Source organism: Parasteatoda tepidariorum, chromosome 12 (assembly GCF_982258835.1).
Source record: "Parasteatoda tepidariorum strain Cologne lab strain chromosome 12, Ptep-v5.0, whole genome shotgun sequence".
In the NCBI taxonomy this organism is placed as follows: Eukaryota; Metazoa; Arthropoda; class Arachnida; order Araneae; family Theridiidae; genus Parasteatoda; species Parasteatoda tepidariorum.
Window position 1 is genome coordinate 50415404 of NC_141766.1, and position 16626 is coordinate 50432029.

At 29.1% G+C, this 16626-nt stretch overlaps 1 protein-coding gene and 1 long non-coding RNA gene across 7 annotated transcripts in view; one reads left to right on the top strand and one right to left on the bottom strand.

The window, feature by feature from the left end:
* LOC107457276 (uncharacterized) overlaps positions 1-16626 on the top strand; it is a 118956-nt gene that overhangs the window by 44486 nt on the left and 57844 nt on the right. The window lies entirely within an intron of this gene.
* The window catches only part of LOC107454859 (cytotoxic granule associated RNA binding protein TIA1-like), a 1051915-nt gene that overhangs the window by 19853 nt on the left and 1015436 nt on the right, over positions 1-16626 (bottom strand). For 5 of the 6 annotated variants that reach the window (XM_016073996.4, XM_016072550.4, XM_087156175.1 and 2 more), the window contains one exon: positions 10655-10714. The exons of the other annotated variant lie outside the window; for it this stretch is intronic. In XM_016073996.4, coding sequence (XP_015929482.1) covers positions 10655-10714 — 60 coding nt within the window. The remainder of the gene's footprint in view (positions 1-10654; positions 10715-16626) is intronic. 6 annotated transcript variants of the gene reach the window in all.

Here is a 16626-nt window from a genome sequence, read left to right on the forward strand (position 1 = left end):
TCTCTTATATATCGATTACTCATATATATTTATATCTGAATACTTACTAAAGGGTGTTTCGTAAAGATGCCCTTAGTATCTACTTTTTAGAGTCCTTATCAAAATGAAAAACAAAAAAGCACGCGCATTGGGGGTTGTAAAGTAATATTTAAGCAAAAAAAAGAAAGAAAAAGAGCAAAAACGTAATCAAAATCTGACAAAATACAGTACAGTAGGGTGAACGTAATAAACAAGAAGACAGATTTGATTACCAGTGAAAACAGATAGAGTTGTGGGATGATCATAAGAAACACCTTCGAGTTTGTCTCTAATTTAGACTTTTATATTTATTTATTTGCTATTTCGCCTTCCATTGTATGTCGATAACAGTTTTTTTAATCTAATTTAAATGTTACCTTGCGATTACCATAACTTGCGATGTTTTCTTTTTTGATACGGATTTCAGAAATACGTATTACGAGTGATCTTTATTTACCCTGCATATATATATATATCTATTACCTATGCTTCCCACGAATTATTATTCAAAATTAAGATACAGAAACCATGAGAGCTCTATATTTTGTTAAACATTCTAAATATTTCTGTAGAAAAACAAAAATCAACTTAACATTTTACTATTATTAATGAGAAATTTACAATTGTATTCTAAATTTTGATTATGTTAAGAATCATGGATAAACACTTTAATTAAACTCTTCCATTTTTTATAGCATGCAGTTAATACTATTAGAACAAAAAGTTTAGTAAAATCTTATAACGTACTACCAATGTAAATTTGATAGTAATTCAATAAAATATTCTGAAAACATCAATAAATACTATTCACATTCGAAGTTTAATCAAAATGTAAGTAATGAACATTAATAGTTTTGGCTGGGTTCCAGAATAATTCTAACAAAGTTCGTAGGAAAATATTTTATTGTTAAACATAATGAAGAACGAGACAGGAATAGATTTTATAACCGGTGTTGAAACGCCGTCCCAATTCTGAATAACAACAATAATATAGGTAAACAACACAAGAAGCTTTTGAAGGGCTGGACCATGAATGCATTAATATTGAAGAGTATTTTAAGAAGCTATGACGTACGCAATGACACAAAGTGAGGGCATCTCACTTAAATTAATGAGATGTTTTGCATTTCGGCTTTTTTGCTTTATTCCTTCGGACACATTTCTCTCATTAAATTTAAACTACTGTCCATTGTTGTTGAAATGGAATTGGCCTCGTGCGTGTTGAATCTCTGTAAAATATCCTTGATATACTATGTTGGAGATATAATCAATGAATTGTTTTGCGTAAATTCAATGCAGTCCTAGGTCTTTCATTTTAAAAATCTTTGAGAGTTCATCATAGACATCATGGCAAACAGCATTGTTGTTGGTAAAAACTAATATATCATCAATGTAAACAACAATTATAATTTTAGCAGTTCTTGATTTTAGGTGATAGACGCATTTGTCATCGTTTAATGATTTAAATTTAAGAGACTGAGTTTGTTGTCCAACTTAGTGTACCATTCTAGGCTTGACCTGTTTTAATACATATAAAGAACGTTTCCGAAGGCGAACTTCGTCTTTTTTTGGGAGAAACTAAAAATCCTACAGGTTGCTTGATAAAGATTTTTTCCTTTAAATATCTGTTGACATAGGCCATTATGTTGATATCTTTTTAAATTGTTTACTATTGAATAAGATATTACAGTTTTAATGGACTTTAATCTTGCAACAAGTTAATATTCTTCGTCAAAATCTCTTCCAAGCTTTTGAGGACAAACTTTAGCAACAATTCTAGCTTTTTAATTTCGAAATGTTTAATCATTTTTGAATTTAACTTTTAGCACCTATTTAGAGCCGATAATATTTTTATGAGCAGGCTTTGACACTATGAGTCAAACTTTCATTTTTAGAGCAGTAGATTGACCTGCTCTTTATATATTGAAAGCAGTTCTTCTTTTGCGTTTGGAGAGGACTAAATCGTGATTGGTTGGATGTCACAATCGTGTGACGTCTTCTTAATCGGAGTTCGAAATCGGCGTGAAATTATAAAATTCTTCTATGCATCTGAAGTCACAGCGTACAATTGTTTTTCCTTACTTTTTATTCCACACCTTATAAACTTTCGTTTTTGTTGAATAACCAACAAACATATGCTCACTTGATGTGGGATCAAATTTTGCTTTTGCTCAAAACAAAAGTTTTCTGTCTGAAAACTTTGAAATAGGATAAACTAGGCTGGGTTCTGAGAAACAGTTTATAAGAAGTTAAGTTTTCAATTACACATTTTGAAGTAGATCAATTTTTTACGTATGTAGCATGAGAAATAGAAACTAGGAAAGGGGAGTCCAGATTGTGTTTGGCCATTGTTTTGATCAACCTTTTAGCGATTCCGTTTGTTGCGGTCTTAAAACAGCTGATTTTTCTCTCCGAATATATTGTTCTTGATGATAAGTTTCGAATTCTGTTTTACAATATTTTAACCAGTTATTTATGTGAAGTGTTTTGATTTTCATCCTTGTTTGGTTTTCTACTTGAGCTTTGTAATTTATAAAGGCTTTAACTTATCTTTCATTTTAAGGAAACTGAGCACGTTGTAGATTGATTTGTTGTCAATGAGAGTTGCAAAATGTTTTGGACGACAAGTGATGGTATTCTCATTGGTCCCCAGCCGTCAGGGTGATGTTGAGATTCAGTAGTTGCTTACTTCTGAATTTGAATACCTTTGGAAAGGGAATTGCATTATGTTTTGATAGGATGCAAAATTTTTGCTCTTAATAGAATCGTTAAAGTCGAAATTTGATCCTCTCAACAGTCTTACAGTCTTTAATTTCTATAGATTAGTTAACAACAGAAACCGATTCAATTGTTGGATTGACGAAATAGAAGTTTCCTTTTCGGAAAGGGGTCATTAGAATCTCCAATCGGTTTCAAGAATTTTAGCTTATTTTTCTGTGAAAATTGCTGTTCTTCGATTTTCGGTTGCTTTTGATGTAGAAACCAAATTGTTTTTAAATTCCGGGACAAGTAACACATTTTTAAGACGGGTCATTCTTGATTCTATATATTCTGAACAGTTATCCAAATTCACCTTTTACCGATATCTTCCGCTTTCTGACGGCTAACTCTTATAAAAAACATCGGTAATTTTTTTCTATTTCGTAATATTATTTTTCTTCACACATGTGAGAAGTTGTATCGCTATCTAGGCACCAAAGGGTTTCCTTGTGGTGGATGTTCGTAGAAACTGACGAGGCATATTCTCCTGCTTTCATAAACATTGATGTGTAATGATTAAATGAAGTGCATTTTCTATTGGCTATTTTCTCTCGGTATTCAGATATTTTGTGTCCGATTTTAGAACAGCAAATGCATTTCATCCGAAATTTTTTATTATTCGAATCCATATTGTTTTCATTTTCTCTGCAGTTTTCGTAGCTAGATTTCGGTTGCTGTTTTTGTGTTTGATTTGTATAAAGTGCAGCTTGCGATTCAATATAAGAAGATTCTTCATTTCTCATTGTATTCGATTCTTCTAAAAGTTTAATTTTCAGCTTTACCCGAGTAGGTAGGTCATCTATTGACTTAATAGCCATTCGAGAATTTTCGTATGGGTCGGGAATACTATAAAGCAGTTAACTAGTCAGCAAATCATCGTCAATATTACACTGCTTGACAATTGCTAAGAGTTATATTTTTCGGAGTAATTAATAATATACATTGATTGATGGAATGAGACTAATTACATATTGAATAGACAAAATGCATTTATTATAAGGAAAAATAGCTCACATATCGACATATCGAAAAATAATAAAATAAAATACAAAAAAGGTGCTTATTTGATGATTTCTAAACAGCCATGAAAAATGGGTCATCTTGCTAGAATGAAACAGAAATGAGTATCTCAGTAAAATGTTTGATTACCTCGAACATTAATGTACATTTTGCATCTGTTATTCATGTTATCCACTAAACTATCGAAGAGTTCTTATGGGATGCTCCTTTCTATAGGGGGTTTTAAGTTCTTGCACGGTTTGAGAATGGCGTGTTTTTTGCGAAACACGTCTTCCAAAGGCATCCCAGACATATACTCTATAAGATTTAGGTCCGAGGAGTACACAGGCCATTGCATACGGTCAATATCTTTACTTTCTACTGTGCCGGATACTTTAGGTCTCCTGCGTGGTCGTGCATTGACAACCATTAGCGGAAAGTCTGGACCTGCCACACCCCTAAAAAGACAAACATGATTCAGAATAATCACTCTGCAATACCTCTGCGATGAAACGTTACCTCGCTGAAAGATTTGAAGTGGTGTTCAACCATTGTTCATGATGCCTGCCTATACTGCATGCCTGGGCCATTACAATCACATTCTTGAACCTATTGTTGTGCACAGCGTTTTCTCCTCTCTCTCCACACTATCTGGTAGCCAGAATCACTTCTCATAGTGAGTCAAGATTCGTCTGAGGATAATACTCTGACGATTGATGGTTACCCCAGCAAATACGCTAACTAAATCTTTCTCAGTGGTAATCTAAATCTTTCTCAGTCAGTGGCATGGTAAAGGCAGGATACATTGAACAAGTTTCTGTGCATGCAAACCAACTTGATTTTATCGCCACGAGATGATTCTAGGAGAAACATGTATGCCAGTAGCGGTTGCAAGGTTTGCAACTATCTTTTGTCTAATATTTCTGTTCTTTTTCGCCTACTGGAGATTCTTCTTGAGGTGTGGTGTTCCTACAACGACCACAGGCATGCTGTCACATAGCATTTCCATCTTTAGGGGTCTTTTTTGGTGACACTTTTTGACACTTCCATTGCTGCGTCTAATTGCTCGTCCACGATCGTAGGAACTCAAATGATATCTTGGTAACATTTTGCTCTTAATTTTTGCAACACCAATCTGAATTTTACAGTAATAAGTTCAACTACCCATGGTGCTATTTCGGTCAAATATCAAATACTATGAATTTTCGTATGAATGAAGAGATTGTGTTCGCTGTTTTTATACAGATAATCGGTACTGCTCTGTCACGCCCTCTACATTTGATTTTACTCTTATTAGTCGGCTGCAAAGAACGCTACTCCATAAATCAGTTGTTCCATATCAATTGTCAAGCAGTCTAATATCCAGTTTTTTCAATTTATCCACTTGAGTAAGGAACTTATTTATATGGTCGCTCATTAGTTTTGTTTCGCTCATTTTTGTAAGAGCAGTTGTTTTAGCCCTGTTTTCTAGCATGACCTTTCTGTTCATATGCTTCTTTCAGCTTATTTCACAGTTCTTGGGAAGTTTTAACACTGTTTGCTTGAGATAATTCACTAGAATTATTTGAAAGTATGATATCAGCATGAGCTTCTTGTTCATTGGAAATCCATTTGGCAATTGCACCAGCTCCTTCTCTTGGTTTCTTTTCGTCTCCGGTTCGAAAGCTGCAGAGATCACTTTTTTTATCAAAATTGCTTCTATTTGGAGTTTTCATGTATAAAAATTATCTTATGAGAGTTTTTCGATCGTCAGAAATTATTGCTTTTCGTTTTGCTACGTAGCAACTTGCTTGTTTTCTCAGTTTTACAAAATAGCGTCAGTTTCACGTCAGATGAGCTTTCTCTAAATCTCGTGTAGATTTAAAAGAGAGGAATGAACATTGAGTTCCAACAAATGCGGAATAATAAATAAATAATAAAGATCTACCTTATCAGATTTTGTTAAAACCGCGTGAAATGGATGAAATAAAATTTATTTTCAAAATTATGATAATTCAAGTTCATAAAAACGAATAAAATTTTTATAAATTTTTTTTTTTTGTCTTTATTTTAATAAAAGTTTCGTTTTGAGTGGAAAATATTAATAAAATGCTTTTTTCTAGGTTGTAAAAGTATTCTTGTCTGCAATAAATCTATATTGAGAGTTAAAAACAATCAGTTAGTCTTTCAAAATTAAAATTTTTAAGCAATCGAAGAACCAAATTCAATTAGTAAGCAAAATTTTATTTTTTTCACAAAATTTTATCTATTAAAAAATAGTTTATTGTTTTATAAACTGAACATAAAAGAGTACACTGTTTTATAAACTGAGTAACTTAGCATAAATATATTTTGAAGTTAATGCACAAGATCTTTCTATAAATAGTTTTAATTATGGGCGAAGTTTATTACAAAATGAAAACATGTGATAAAGATTGCAATTTTAATAGTTAATTTTCCATAATTTCTCTTTGTTGATTTCAACGGTTTATTTTAAGAAAATGGTTTAAGAAACCTTCAAAGCCTGCCTGTCACTTATATTAATTTCAATGAAACCACTCAACTCAAATAATAATTACTAGTGTTTTACTAGTGTAAATTTTATTTAATTTTTTTATCATCCGAGTATATTTGTCTGATTTATAATCAATGTTAATGTTCAGTTTCACATACCTTTTATTATGTCCACAGTTTTGTCATATAATAATTTGAACAATTGTAAGCATCTGAACCACTATATTACAGATGTTTATAAGAGTTGGCGATTTAATAAATTATTTTCTATGCATAATAAAATCGTTAAATTGTAATAATGGGTCTTTAAACTCAATGGACGGAAAACTGTACAAAAATTCTTGTTTTTTCCAAAGACATCCCTTAATTTTATTTCCTTATAACTATTTTGTTTTAAAAATTATTTAATATTTGAATTATACAAACGCTTTATAGGACTAATCCCAATATTTATTGTATTATTTGGATAAACGAAAATCTCTAAGTTTGATGTACCTTATTAACTTTTGATTCAGTATTACAAGTAAAAGGACTGTTTGAGGGATCTCATTTTAAATATGTAAAATTACGTAGTGTAGATGATATTTTAAGTTACGAAATAAAACGCAAAATAGATCTTTCTCTGAAAAAACTACAAGCATTTTTTTCCGCAAAGGATTTTTACTGACTCTCTAAATGGGGTTTTCGAAGTTTAGAAAATAGGGTCCTAATAGTTTAGCCGAAACAGCGAACAAAAACTTGAACCTGTTAATTAAAATTTGACCTTTTGCATAGTTTGACTTATGTTTGCAACTAACAAAACAAATAAAAAATATATACTGTTGTAAAGACTGATTTAATAAATTTGTGAGGAACAAATTTGAATTATGAAGAATACAAAATTTACACAAATTTATTCTACACCAATTCAAATAAAAAATAAAAATTGCAAGGAATCGGTTAAATAGGTCAGAAGACATAGAAATGCAAAAATACTACTTTTTGGGGATATGGAAATACACAGAAAGTAAAAATAACAACAAAGGGCACCAAACTTGCATTTCTGCATAATCTTTCGTGTTAATATATTACCCCGATTGCAATTACCCTTTATTTTGAAAATATAAAATCCAAAGACTTGAAAAAAATGCTTGTTTAGAGAAAGTGTACGTTGTTCCTATGTGTGATTCCGTAACTTAAAATATTGCCCGCACAAATTTATCAGTATACTTCAATTAAAATTATCATCTCTGTGCATATTTCCAAAAATATTTCGAGTAAACTTTGCCAAAATGCGCGATAAATAATACAGTTAAACAACTCCCGCTTAACATATTAATTTAAAAAAAATTCACAATGGAGTTCCAATTTAACTAAGAAATTGTTATTGTATTAGACAGGAGCCTTAGAATTTATTGTACAAAATATTAGAATTTGGATTCTAATTTTAGATCGCATTTAAAACACAGACGAAGAGAATAAAGACAACTCTTAAGTTAAAGTAACATATTATAACCAATAATGTTCTTCGCCAGTGGAATGAACTAAACTTGATGACGCATTCAAGGCAAACTTTAGTTTTTTGATAATTTGTAATTGAATAATTCGAATAAATTTTAAACTGATAAACCAGGGACTATGAGGAAAAGTAATTATTCGTGTTGAAGACGGAAACAGACCTGTCGATTAACTGTCATGAGCCCATGAGTGTTAACCAGAAGACTAGCTATTTTGTCGCCATCTTCCGGAAAAATCTTTACTTCCCTATCAGAGTGAAATTTTTCGATTCGTCCTTGTTGGCTGCTTGCCAGTTTTCCATATTTCCCCAGGGCAATTAGTATATGATTTCAGAACGTCAAATACTGCCCGTAAAGAAAATTCAACCAGAGTGACGCTACCGGTATCTTCTATACAAATTCAGAAAAAAAAATTTGAAAAATCATTTTTTTTTCTAAATTTTTTGCAGAAACTTTGGAGATTGCTTAAGATTCTAATTCTTACATACAAAATATCTTATTACTCTTTTTTTTTTAAATCGATTTTTTTAATTCAAAAAACTCCTAAATGATCATTTTTAAGCAAACATTTTTGATTAAATGTTCTCCTTTAAGATTTATATTCCACGATGAAAAAATGAAATTCCAGAAAATTCTTTCGTTATTGTTGAAAAAAGTACTTCTTCATTGAGAGGAATCAAACCCAGAGAAAATTGCTTAGAAGTGAGCACACCAACACCCATATATGGCAACGTTACTTTTAAAAAGTAACGAGTAAAAGTACAAGTATTTTTAAAAAAGCAACGAGTAAAAAGTAAAAAGTTCTTATTTTAAAAAGTAACGAGTAAAAAGTACAAGTAAAAGTACAAGTACTAAACAAAAAAAGTAACGATTTAAAAGTACATTTCTAGGAAATCGAAAATTCAAAGTAACCTAAAATTTTATTGAATAATATTCTTATGCTCTTTAATGTTTTTGCAAAATTGTTATTTATTTAATTATTTTTAATTTTGAAAGTTATTGATATTTAATTTAATTTATCATTAATTTAATTTATTTTTAAATTCGGAAGAATATTATAATGTAATTTTATAATATAATCGTATAATATAATTTTAAAATCAAATATAATTTTAATATCAAACTTTTTACGGATTTGCACGAAAAAGAAATTTTATCTATTGATTTTAATTTTTAGTTTATTATTTTTATTTATTTAAATTACCATTGATTTAAAATTGTTTTACTCTTTAGAAGAGCGTTTTAAAAGCACAAACATAAACAAAGCAAACACGGGGTTTCAGATAGCTTTGTGAACTTTGAGCTAGTAAAAAATAATAGAATGTGCAGTATAAGTTGAAGCAGAAGGTATTTAAGCACGAAGTTAGCTGTGAATGCATATATATTGCACATTAATTTTATAAATTAAATGAACATAAAAAAAATTTTTAATGTAAATTTTTTTTTATTTATTTTTTTTTTTTATTTTTTTTTTTAGAAAGCTTATCGAGTTTTAGGAAAAAGTAACGATTTCATTCGATATTTCCGTTACAAATACTTGTACGTTTTCCCTAAAAAAGTAACGAAAGTACAAGTAAAAGTACTAAATTTAAAAAGTAGCGAAGTACAAGTAAAAGTACGTACTTTTTACTTGTACCGGCGGTACAAGTAACGAAAGTAAAAGTACTGCCATATATGCCAACACCTGTGCATTCCCACCTGATCATGGAAAATGTCTTAAAACCAGATTAAAATGCCCTGAGATGACACACGAGTGGGAAAGCAGAAATGTCAATAATTTTAAAACTCCCGTTTTGTTAAAAACCTCGTTATTTTTAAATAAAATTTGTAACTTTGTAAAAATATATCAGTTTTAAAATTATAAGAATCTTAAAAATCTGATAACTTTTGACCAAATACTTGGATAGTATACTTTACAATGATTGAGTTATTATTGAGAATTTAACTATCTGAAAGGAAAACTTTCTTTAAAATGAAAAATTTTCTTTCCGGGAAGAAGTTTTTTAATCCTTTAACAAGTTTTATCTGTTATATTTACAGTCCATTTTAAAATCAACATGTTTATACTAATTTTCAGTAACCAGGATATTATTTGGGAAGGGCTAATATATTGACGACAATATGTTCCTTTCCTTAACTTCATAATTTTTTTTATCACACTTACTAGTACCTAATAGGATTTGGGCTAAAAATATGTAATGAAAATTAATAGAAAAAAACCCATGCAGAATGCATAATTTACAGAAACCAGGATATTATTTGGGAAAGGCTGATGTTTTGACAATATGTTTCTTTTCATAACTTCATATTTTTTATGTCCTTCACTAGTACATAATGTGATATGGGTTAAAAATATGTAATGAAAATAAATAGAAATATGCCATGCATAAAGCATAATTTACAGTAACCAGGATATTATTTGGGAAAAGCTGATGTTTTGACAATATGTTTATTTTCCTAACTGTCAAATAACAATTGGGAATGACTATCAAAAGTTGCAAAATACAGTTCAATAAATGTTAAAAATGGGCGTTTAATTTCTGAGAGAAAAAAATAGACAAAAATCTTTAATTTTTGTTAAATAAGAGTTGAATGATTTATATTCTTTACATGTATCAAAAACTAGTCTTAATAGCAGGTATGTAAGTACCTATTTTCTTTTAAAATTAAAAACAAAAAATTTACATTAAATAATTGTAATATTTTTATGAAACTTTGCATGTTATGAAAAAAAATCAGTTGGTCAGAAAATTGCCATGATAATTCGATTTCTTTTAATACTTTCAAATTTAGCTATCGGAATACAACTGTTTTTTTTCAATAAAATATTGAGTTTCTTGAGTTGAGTGGTTTTCTAAATAAATTTTGCAGTCGGGAGAAATTCTTACCTGAGATAGCATAGCCAGGAAACCTTTGTTTTCAGCCGCTTCTACAGCCAAAATTTCTTGCTAGAAGGAAAAGGAAAAAATTAAGTATTCATTTTTTTCCCCGAAGTGTTTTTCAGAGTTTTTTGTTTTCAATGAAAATTTGACTCTTACATTGAACTTCGACTCATGTTAATTTTTTAACGGCTTTTTTTTTCTCACCATTCTCTTACGTTCTCTCAACTTTTATCAATATAGTTATCAAAATGATTTAACATAATTTCGTGAAATTTGGAGTAGGCTTATTTCAATATTTTTTTACTTTAATGTATTTTTTGGAAATGTTTTTAGTTATTGCATAAATACTAAAATACTGAAAGAAAATACTGAAATATTTGAAAAATTATCTTAAGGATGGATAAATAAATTTAAAGTACTTAATTGAATCAATTTTTTTTTGTGTCTGATCAAAACACTAAATTGTTTTATATAAACATCTTTCCCACTGTAATATAATTTATTTATTTCTACCATTTGTTCAGAATATTGACAATTATCTGTCTTTGTTAAACTCTCATTTTCACTTGTAGACATTTAAACACCAATAAATATTTTTTGGTGTTATATTAGCTTAGTAAACACCTGAAATGTTAAAAAAAATCACCTTTTTGGTAAAAAAATAAAATTTAAAGTAGAAAAAAATTATTTTCCATTTTTCACTGAATTTGTTTTATTTCGCATATTTTTTACTTAATATGATCTATTTTCGTTTCAATTTTTGGATAGTCTGCACACTATTGTATTACTCCCACTACTTTTAACTCTACCTTTTATTAAAGATGTGTTTGCATCTGAAATGAGATTGTAATTTTACTTTGTCATCTTTTGAATGAAATTTGATTTTTATTTTGTGAGGCAGAAGCCTATGAAGAAACTTTATAAACTGATATTTTTTGAAACAAATATTTGCATTAAATACACCTCAAACATAGAACAAACAACTCTATAGGCATAACTATTTTACTTAAAATTACATTTCAACAATAACATTGATGGAATAATAAAAAATAACTTTTAACATTGAGTGGTCGAAATTTTCGACAGCTTTCCTAAATAAACTTAGAATCACATTTTCTGGATTGCTACTAACGTCCATATTTTTTGAATGCATAAGTTTTAAATCTGCCTAAAATATATATATTTACTCAGACAAGTTAAGTTTTCCTGCTTTACTCAATAACTTAAAATCTTGTTTTCACTAATCAGTGAGAGTATTTAAGTTTATAAAGATTGTCCCAGTACATTAAAATCCGATCTTTAGATCAAACGTTATTAAGGATTTTATTTTTATTTTAAGCGCTGTATTTTATTTATAACATGACAAAGCATGAAGAATACTAAAAATTTAAATGGGATTAAAATACAAAGTTTTATAAATTAGAATTTCATATTTAAAAGTTGATTGCATCTGAAAAGATGCATTTTGAAATGAATGTAGTAGAATAAGATTCTTTAATGAATTCTAGAGAAGAGAAAAGTATAGTGATAGGCATAAAATTACTTTCTTGGAAATGAGAATCGAATTTTAGATTTGGTGGGAATTCATTAGGGGAACGTTAAGTGACTAATTAACATATTAACTGAAGAGATTATCTCCTTGTGGAACGAAGTTTGCTGATTGTATGTCGTTTGTTGTCATTATGCAAGAAGAGGAACTCCCTGCGAGGATTACACGATTACAACATAAAACAAAGTCTGCTTTAGTTGAAAAAAAGTGAAATTAGATTAGACAATATTCATTTTTTAAACGTATCAGTGATACAAGATGTTAGTTCTTCTGTTTTGAAATTAGTTACAACTGTTGAGTCTTGTACCTGTAGAATTAAATTTACCCTTTCTTTTGTATATGTATGCATACGTTTTTGTATAGTTCACTCTCAGCTATTTTAAATTAAATGAGTATTTTTTTTAATTAAAGACTGTTTCATTTTGTGCTGCTTTTCTAAGAAATTTAACCATAAATCTGGCATTTACTAAGTGAAAATTATCGTTTAGTTTTAATCAAATTCAGTTATTTAAATTTTATGCAAAACTATGTATATCTTCAAAATAATTAAATAAAAGAAAAGTCAAATAATGAAAAAAAAACATTAAAAAAAAGCAATATTTTTACAAAATATTTTACAGATTGAAATTTTGTTCGTTGCTACTTTGAATAAATAAATATATGCGACTCATATACGAATTTATGTAAGATATGCTTGCTTAAGAGTGATACGGGTTTTAAAGTGACATAAAAAAAAAAGCACGTGTAAGTCAGCAGCATTACACAATTATGAGGAGACATTTGATTTCTTATAAGAAGTCTATTTGAAAGACTGCAAATGTAAAGGAGCAGTAAAATAAAGCCGAAGGATTGGGGGTTGCACAGGCACTTACAATCGAAAATTTTAGAATAAGCAGGTGGATCATACTCGTTAAGTTTTTTTTTCTTTGCTCAATAATGTATGTACAAACTTTAGTGAGGAAAATGGATATCAAGGAACTGATTACGACAGCAGCATTGGTGATCTTACACCCTTGTGCAAATTAATTGAAACAAACTTTTTTTTTCGTGTTTTTTAAAGAGGATGTTTTGGGGTTGTTTCGGTTACAATGGGGTTGGACCTTTGCAGCCTATTGACGGTATGATGCGTTCTGAGCAGTACCTTACTATTCTGGGTAAAAAAGTTGTTCCAGAGTTGAAGAAACGATACCCTGATGGAACAGGGATTTTTCAACAGGATTTAGCTCCTTGCCATATGTCCAAAATTGTCAAGAAATTCATGTCTGAGAATCAAATTGAGACATTGGAATGGCCAGGGAACTCTCCAGATATCAACCCAATTGAGAATCTCCGGGCCATATGCAAGAATCGCTTATTAAATCTGGACTGTACAACTATGGAGAAGCTAATCACGGCGTTAATTCATGTGTGGTACAAGGACACAAATATTATAAATGACTGTAAAAAATTAGTGGAATCCATGCCAAATCGTGTCCAAATGTTAATAAAGTGTTGTGGAGATTATATTATGTACTAAAAATTTTTGAGTTTGTATAAATTTAAATAAAATAGCATTTTCTCTTAGTTTTCTGAATTTATTTTGTTTTAATTAATTTGCACAAGGGTGTATTTCTTTTTATTCGAGCAGTACTAGTTGTAGACTAGGAAAAAGACACCCTCCACGGTAGCAGGCATTGCAGATTATCAATCTGCAAATCATTTTTGAATTCAGATTTTTCTTTATTTTTAAAAAAAGAAAAAAATTACCAAGACTAATTTTTAAAAATTTCTAAACTTGTTTTTACCTCTTCCCTGATTTTCCCGAATTAACTCGGGTATGTATATATTGCAAATATTTATTATCTCGAGTAAACTCGGGCATAGCAGAATTCGTCAATATGTTTCGTTTTATCACGTTTTTACTTGGCTGGAAGCAAAACAAAAAATAATGATAATCTGCTGTAATTGGAAGTTTGCCAAATTTGTTTGGGAGTTCTGCTGTTTGTGGGACTGCAGACGTGTTTTGTGCAATTGTATATACGATGGTTGATAAATTTACATTGAAAAAAAAAAAGAGTAAAAAAGGGACGTTTGCGAGTGAAAGTAAAAGTAATGCAGATGATTTTTCAGATTATGAAAATATGAACACATACAAAGACTAATATTTAACTTTTTTCATTTGCCCGAGACAATTTGGGATCGTAAACTGATAGTAAATTAAATATTTTTCAAGCATAAAAAATTTAAGTTTCAACTTACAAGGGAAACTAGGGAAGTGTGACTCGCCAATTTTGAAATAAACTAGTGGGATGTATGCCTTATGAGGAATAATTTTAGGGGGCAACATTTGTTTCGGCCCATAGAAGGTCCTGTGAGAGATAAAAAATAATTCAATATATAGAAAAATCGGTATTTTATTATTTCAATGCAGACTATTAGTTATTGTAATTGTCTCATACTCCAATTAATTTGTAATTAATTAGTTAAATAATTAACAAATTAATTATTAATTGATAATCAATTATTATTTAATTATAGATTAATTGTTATTTAATTATTGATTTATTAATTATTAATTGATTTGCAATTACATACTCCAATTAACTAGGAAAATTTTTTGAAAAAAAAAAATTAAGAAATTTGATGTCAAATTCTTTTTAAAATTAACCTAACAGGTTTTTCTGAAAAACTACAGATATATAAAATTTTCGAAATCAATTTTGACAATAAATCTGCATTATATAGTACGTGAAAGTACCACAAAATTAATTGGAGTATGAGATAATTACAATAACTAATAGTCTGCATTGAAGTAATAAAATATCGATTTTTCTATACATTGAATTATTTTTTATCTCTCACAGGACCTTCTATGGGCCGAAACGAATGTTGCCCCCTAAAATTATTCTTCATAGGCATACATCCCACTAGTTTACTTCAAAATTGGCGAGTCACACTTCCCTAGTTTCCCTTGTTAGAGCTTATGTATTATGTTTTGTTTTTGTTCCTTGTATTTATTAATGAAATAAAAAAATATGTTGATGTTTTGCATTTTGTTTTCAAAAAAATTGCTAAGAAAAGCGGTTAATCTATATTATAAAGCTGAATTGAGCTAACCTGGCAAAAATCGAAAGTTAAGAAAATACCTTTTTTCTGTTACATCATTACTAGACCGTGGGTAGAATGCATTTATCTTTGAAGTTCATTCCTATGCCATCAGGGCATTTTTTCTTCTTCCGGCAAAGTGATTTAAGATGCTTTAGTATTTTTAATTTTAGAAAGGTTCTCCAAACATCGTTTGCTCAAAATTTAATAACTATTGCTTTTAATTCGCTCTTATTTTTAAAACACTTTCGTAATCCCCATCAATGAAATTGTCGAATTAGTTTTTTCTCCGCCAAGCTAATAAATCTCACAATCGCTAACAACAATATTTGTAAACAAATCGTTAAGAACTCTTGTGGTGACGGTATTTTTCTGGAATTTTTTTTAATCTTTTAAAACAAATTTTAACCAAACAAAATTTCTTTTAAGAGCCAACTATTTATTCATCCCATTTAATTTTACCGTTTTATTGGTAAATATTTGATTTCCGATTCAAAATTGGAATTGTTGTTTACATTCCAGAAATGATATTTTCGAAATTGTTTCGGCTAAAAAATAGGTTTGTCTTTAAGAGCTTTTCATGTAATATTATTTAAAAGTAGAAAGAATTATTAAAAGAATTATTCAAAGTACTTTTCCTTTCGTAGTAAAATTATTCAAGGAGGACAGTAAAATTATTTAAAAAGAATTGCAAAATTACTTATAAAGAACAGTTAAAATTTTTAAAAAGAACATAATGATTGAAAAATGTTTAAATGCTTTAATATTTTCCTGATAAATTCGAAACGAAATGCTATAGTATTTTTTCTTAAGTAAAAATGCCTACTACAAATCAACATAATTAACGTGTATGATGAGTAGAATTTTTGTAGAGTTCAACACAAATATTATCTTGATAATATTCTAATTTACTTGAGAATAAATTTTTTTTCTTCAAAATGGTGTGTAAATTTTAACTTAATTTTTTTTATTGATATGTGTTTATTAGAAAGAAAGAAAACAAAGCGGTTTTTTGTTCTGTGTTTTACAGGTACAAATTTCTAATTGTAAGGGGAAAAAAAAGTAAAAAAAACAAAAAAACAATTAATTAATCTAAACTAAAGAAGCATGTGTTTAGATTAGAATTCATTAAATGTTTTTATTTTAAATAAGAAACAGAAAAGAAAAATGAAATTTAAAGGATTTGAGCAGCTTTTCACTACAGAGTCCACAACAAGAAATTCGAAAATTTTGCATTTAAATGTACTGAATATCTCTTAGGTGATAGTGCACACTTAAAATAAACTGCATGACTTTAGACATTCATATAAAGAAAATGTGACCAATGAATTTTATAAACTATTAG